Source organism: Hyperolius riggenbachi, chromosome 3 (assembly GCF_040937935.1).
Source record: "Hyperolius riggenbachi isolate aHypRig1 chromosome 3, aHypRig1.pri, whole genome shotgun sequence".
Classification (NCBI taxonomy): domain Eukaryota; kingdom Metazoa; phylum Chordata; class Amphibia; order Anura; family Hyperoliidae; genus Hyperolius; species Hyperolius riggenbachi.
The window spans coordinates 171,197,806-171,203,805 of record NC_090648.1 but is presented as its reverse complement, the minus strand read 5'-3'; the positions used below and the strand labels follow the sequence as shown (position 1 = coordinate 171,203,805).

General features: G+C 43.7%; 1 protein-coding gene across 2 annotated transcripts in view; it reads left to right on the top strand.

The window, feature by feature from the left end:
* MAN2A2 (mannosidase alpha class 2A member 2) overlaps window positions 1–6,000 on the top strand; it is a 200,320-nt gene that overhangs the window by 112,431 nt on the left and 81,889 nt on the right. For both annotated transcript variants that reach the window (XM_068275259.1, XM_068275261.1), the window contains exon 11: window positions 5,629–5,811. In XM_068275259.1, coding sequence (XP_068131360.1) covers window positions 5,629–5,811 — 183 coding nt within the window. The remainder of the gene's footprint in view (window positions 1–5,628; window positions 5,812–6,000) is intronic.

The following is a 6,000-nucleotide window of genomic DNA, read 5'->3' as shown; positions in this document are numbered from 1 at the left end:
CACTGCCTTAACTACAGAGGTCCATATTGCAAAGGGGGGGGGGGGGGGGGGTTGCTGCGGATGGACAAAACATCACATTTCATGCAGAAAAATCAGAACAATAATAAACACATAGGCCCCAGAACACAGTTATAATTTGTTTCCTAGATGGAGATGGCGGGAATCTGACCTCTGTGCTATGTACACATTCATAGATAGCGGTTGGTAAAATCAACTGTTTTCTGCATTACCGAATATTTCAAATCCGTGAATTAAAAATATTTTTCAAGAGAAAACTATGAATGTGTATATAGCACAGAGGTCAGATTCCCACCATCTCCATTTAGGAAACAAATTTTACCTGTGTTCTGTAGCCTCTTTATTTATTATTATTCTGATTTTTCTGCATGAAATGTGATGTTTTGTCCATCCGCAGCACCCCCCTGGCAATACGGACTTCTGTAGTTAAGGCAGTGTTTATGTGGTGGCTGGAACAAAGGACTCTGTCAGCACTTTTCCTAAGTAATTTTTAGTGTGTCAGCTCTGATAATCCTATTCATCTACAATGCATCATTAATCTGTATTTCAAGAAGATATTGTAATATGCTTCCTTGGAGAATGAGAAGTTAACAGACTGTGTAACTATGAATATTCTTTGATGCGTTCATTGTATCCCCAGCAGTTAGCTGAGGTCATTAGAAAGAGATAATCTTCTACAGAAAGCTATTCCTTCAGGGAGGCATCCTACAGGTCTGATCACCAAATTCATGCTGCTGCATATAACGTCTTTAGATAAGTTAGGAAATCATGCCCAAAGCTGTTCCCATGCAGCATAACCTTTTGCATTCTCACAATTACATGGTTTTAAAACCTTTGTTTATGTTTAGTAGCACAAATCATGAGGCCCACAAGTGAAACCTCAATGGGGAATCTTGCCTTATGCCCCCCTCCTTTCCCCTCACTCCAGCGGGGACTCACACAGGGTTATATATCATTATAACAAGTTTAGCCAACATAACGTCCCTTCCACACATAACAAGTGCTGCCACTATTCTCTCACCCCATCCCCAAGTTCTGCCTCCGTTCCCAACCCCATTCCGTCCATGTTGTCCCATGATGTGTGGCCATCATGCCATCATCCCACCCCCTTCGCAGATAAGTGCTACCTCCATTTTCTCCCAAGTGTGCCCCTCTCAGACATTTAATACAGAGTAGCACAGCTATCATTATTATATTAGCTTCCCCAGGGCTGAGTCTACTCAATTTGCTTGCAGCTGCCATTTCTCTCTCACTCTTGTGTGGTCCTGAGTCCTGTCTCTTATAACAATAACAGTATTTTTATAGCACTTTTCTGCATGGGGACTCAAAGCGCTGTGACCCTGCATTATGTAGTCTCAAAGGCTCGGGAAAAGAGGAGTTTTTAGCCTTTTTTTAAAGCTGTCCAGAGAAGGAGCCTCTCGTACTGATTGTGGAAGTGAGTTCCATAGAGTAGGGGCTGAATAGGAAAAGACCCGAGCACCAAATGTTAAGTGTATCCTGGGAATAACCAGCTTAATCTTGTTGGCAGAGCGGAGAGTGCGTGGAGGGGCATAAAGTTCCAATAGATCCGCTATGTATTTGGGTCCCATGTGGTTTAGGGCCTTGAATGTCATCAGGCAGATCTTAAAATTGATTCTCCATTTTACTGGCAACCAGTGAAGAGTTTGCAGTACTGGGGGGATGTGTGAGCTGCAGGAGGCATTGGCTAGGAGTCTGGCTGCAGCATTCTGTACTAGTTGTAAGGGGCGCAGAACCTTATCTGTAGATTCGATGAACAGGGTGTTGCAGTAGTCTAGGCGAGAGGATACAAATGCATGAACCAGGGCAGGTAGGTCTTCAGCTGGAATAAGGTGTTTGATTCTTGCTATATTTCTTAGATGGAAGAAGGAAGACTTGACGACAGCTGATACCTGCTCTCTGAGTTTTAGATTTCCATCCAGGATCACCCCAAGGTTTCACACAGAGTATTTATACTGTATGGTATCTTCCCCCAATTGCTAGTTTGAGGTGGTGAACGTTTTGAACTTTATCCATCATGTGTGGACCACCTACCACCAACACAGAAATCGGCCTCAGCCAGCTGGTGTTCATCCAATTTTGTAAATGCACTAGACACGCATTTATGGATGCTGATGGGTCTTGGGTGCCAGGCTTGAAGGACAGATACAGTTGTGTGTCATCTGCATAACAATGGTGTCCTAGGCCATAGTTCTGGATTATTTTGCCCAGTGGGAGCATGTAGACTGCAAAGAGTAATGGTGATAGTACAGAACCCTGTGGAACTCCATAGGCAAGTGGCACTGGATTAGAGTAGTGTGTGCCCAGACATACTTGCTGTGTCCTGCCAGATAGGAAGGTCTGAAACCAGCTAAGAACAGTACCCCTTAGGCCACAGTAATTCTTCAGTCGCTGGATTAGTATTTCATGATCCACAGTATCAAATGCTGCAGACAAGTCAAGAAGTCTTAGAATTGAGCAATCACCCTTGTCCCTTGCAGTAAGTAGATCATTCATTACTCTGACTAATGCCGTTTCAGTGCTGTGCCTTTTTCTGAATCCTGACTGAAAAGTATCAAAAATGTTATCTGTAAGCCTGGCTTCTAGCTGGTTGGCGACTGCTTTCTCGATAATGTTTGATAGGAATGGTAAGTTTGCCACAGGTCTGTAGTTGGTCACAGAATCAGGATCTAGTGATGGTTTCTTCAAGAGGTGTTTTATGATTGCTTTCTTTAGTTCTTCTGGGAAAAGTCCACTTTGCAAGGAGCACTGAGTTATTTTGTGAAGTGCTGGCCTGATCAGCTCTGGGCACTGCATGAAGGATCCAGTTGGGCCAGGATCCAGGTTGCAGGTAGTGGGGCGGAGACTTTGAATGAGAATTCCAAAATCTTCTTCACTCAGTGTCAGACTTGCTATGGTCGTACTGTAGTAGGCATATGCAAACTCCAGTGGTCAATTGATGTTGTTGGTGTAAAGCTGGCACAGATGGCAGACACCTTGTTTGTGAAGAAGGCAGAGAATTCTTTACACTTTTCCCTGGAGAATGTGGTTGGGGCTTTTAGGAAGGAAGGATTGCAGAGTGATTCCACTGTGTGGAAGAGTTGAGCAGCTCTGTTGTTGGCTGTAGATATTTTATGCGAGATAGTCTGATTTTTTTTTTTCTTGGTTATTGCTTGTTGGTATTGTCTGAGGTGTTGAGCTAGGCTAGATTTGTGCTCCTCAGACCCTGATTTGCGCCACTGTCTTTCTAGTCTGCGCCCTTTCTTTTTTAGATCCATGATGGTTTTGTCAAACCAATTAGCTTTCTGCTTTTTGGTTGCTGATTTGGTGCGCCATGGGGCAATACTGTCAAGTGTTTCATATATCATGTTGTTGTACTGGGTTACTAGAGTGGTGGGTCCATTTGACTATGGAGCAGATTTGTAAAATCCAGGTTGGCAGTTATCCTCTCCGGTGTTAATTTATTCAGGGGACGGATTTTGATTGTTTCCTTAGGGTGCTGCTTGATAGGGTGATGTTCAATAGTAAACCGTATTATGTGATGGTCTGACCATACCACTGGGGTTACTGTTCTGTTACTAATGTCCATTCCGAGGTGGAACAGTAAGTCTAGGGTATGCCCTCCTCTGTGGGTAGCAGATTTTACAACTTGTGTGAAGCCTATTCCACCCATGATATTTATTAGTTAATTTGCATCTTGTGTTTGAGTGTCATCAGCCCAGACGTTGAAGTCACCAAGGATGATCCATCTCGGATAAGACAGTCATCATGGCCAGAAGTTCTGAGAATTCCTGTAGGAATGAGTCAGCATCTCCGGGGGGACGATAAACCACTAAAATTTTGAAGCCTTTACCAGCTGAGATCTGGGCACCTATACATTCAAAGGACTTTGTTGAGCCAACATTCAGGGCTCTCAGCTCCAGGGTTGTTTTGCCACAAATCGCTACACCCCCTCCTCTGCGGTCTCGTCTTCCCTCACTTAGGACTGAGGAATCGTATGGGATGGTTGCTTCCAATGTGGGGCCCGCATTGGCATCAATCCAAGTTTCAGTGATGCATGAAAAATTGCATGTCTGAATAAGGTCCGCAATAATGGCTGTCTTATTGTTTATAGAGCGGGCATTGCAGAGCGATGCGGTGACTGAATGGGGCTTAGCAATGGCGACTGGGTTCACTGCCGGGGTGTTACTGCATCTCTGACTAGGGACATGGCAACCACTGCTACTTTCGGCCTCTGATTTTCCAGTAAACATCACTGGAGATCGCTGGAAAGTTATTTTCCTTGAATGGACCTGGGTCCCTGAAGTTGGACTGAGTCTGAGTGTGGCGCTTTTTATGGGCCTGGCCACCTTTTGTACCTCTGTGCATTTTATTTAAAATCCCTAGAGATTCCAGCAAATTAGCTTGTTTTTTTCCAATGTGAGAAGCAGTTCTTGATGGCCTGAGAGAGAGTAAGAAGCTGACCTTATATTAACATTGCTCTTTGGGAAAGAATGGGTTAATTAAGCTCTTCCTTGATTGTTGTTGTTTATCAGTAGGGGTTAGACAAAAGCAAACTGCTGGCCTTGAGAATCTGCTAGAAGAGGTGTGAAAATTCCATTGATGTGCAGAAACATTGGGCCTACTAAGGTTCACTTAAAAAGGCAATGGAGACCTAGTTCTATATAATTTCAGCCTCTGAATGCATTTGAAATATTTGTACAGTCTGCAAAAAACGGATTGCCAGCTGAAAGATGTTACTGCTGTTTGAGGAAGGAGGATGAATTCCCTTACCTTGGGAAGAGGACTTGGGAAGATAATAGATCTGCTTGCTGTGTTGCATGGACATGCTTTTTGATGTGTTGGTTTGTTTGAAGCTGTGAACCTCATGAGTATCCTGGTGGAGAAATCCTATTCCATTGTGTGTCCTTGTAGGAGTAGAGAAGGCTTTTGTTTGTTTGTGTGGGTTATTAGCTTTCCATGCAGGACTCCAAAACAAAGGTCAGCTACACAGGACTTTCATGGTGAGTACAAGCCAGTGAGTGCAGTCCATCTTGTAACTTAGCCATCCATAAACTTCCACGATTCCCAGAAGGTTCCAGTTGTAGCCAGAGATTTCATGGTGCAGAATGTCGAAGTATTTTTGTTCCTTCTGTGCATATATGTGATTAATGCTTCCCAGAGCCGAAACAATGTGTGGAGCAGGTAAAAGGTGAGGCTGCCATCTTGAGCGTGCTCAGTTTCTCAATCACATGATATCGCATGACAGGCAAGAAGACCAGGTCAGAGGAGAATGAGAGCAGGTGGCTGCACTGAAGAGGGGCAGAACTAATGCTGGAGCAGGTAATATAGCATGTAATATAATTACCCGATGTGCTGCACTGAAATGTATACGTTGGATGGCAGCTACCAGGGGAGTGCCATGGGTGTCACCTAGAGTGGAGGGAGGTAGAAGCAGGCCCCCTAGGGGCAAAAATACTTAATTCATAATTTCCCTTGAGGAAACAAAACTGGACCAGGCCTGACTGGTATTCCTTTATTTTTATAATGGTATGCATTCTGTACATGGTGCATCAAACCTTTCTGTACATGGTGCATTAAACCTAATTGACTTTAAGTTCTGTTTGATTTCAGAGGAGCAGAGATCCTGTACAGTCTGGCCATTAATCACGCAAGAAGAGTCGGCTTGGAAAGTAAATACCCACTTTCTGATTATGCTTTGTTGACGGATGCCAGGCGCAATCTTGGCCTCTTCCAGCACCATGATGCCATCACGGGTACAGCAAAGGAAGCCGTGGTTATTGACTATGGTGTACGGTAAGCATCTCTTAAGTAGGCTTAATAATGGAGCAGTTCTTGCAATTTATTTTGAGATTCACTATAATCATTTCCAATTCCTGCTTACTGCCCATATGATAATCAGAAGGTAGACCTTTTATTAAGATATATGTATAGCTGGGTGGATGTAAAGCAAATAAAGCTCAGATCTGTTTATATACACTATAT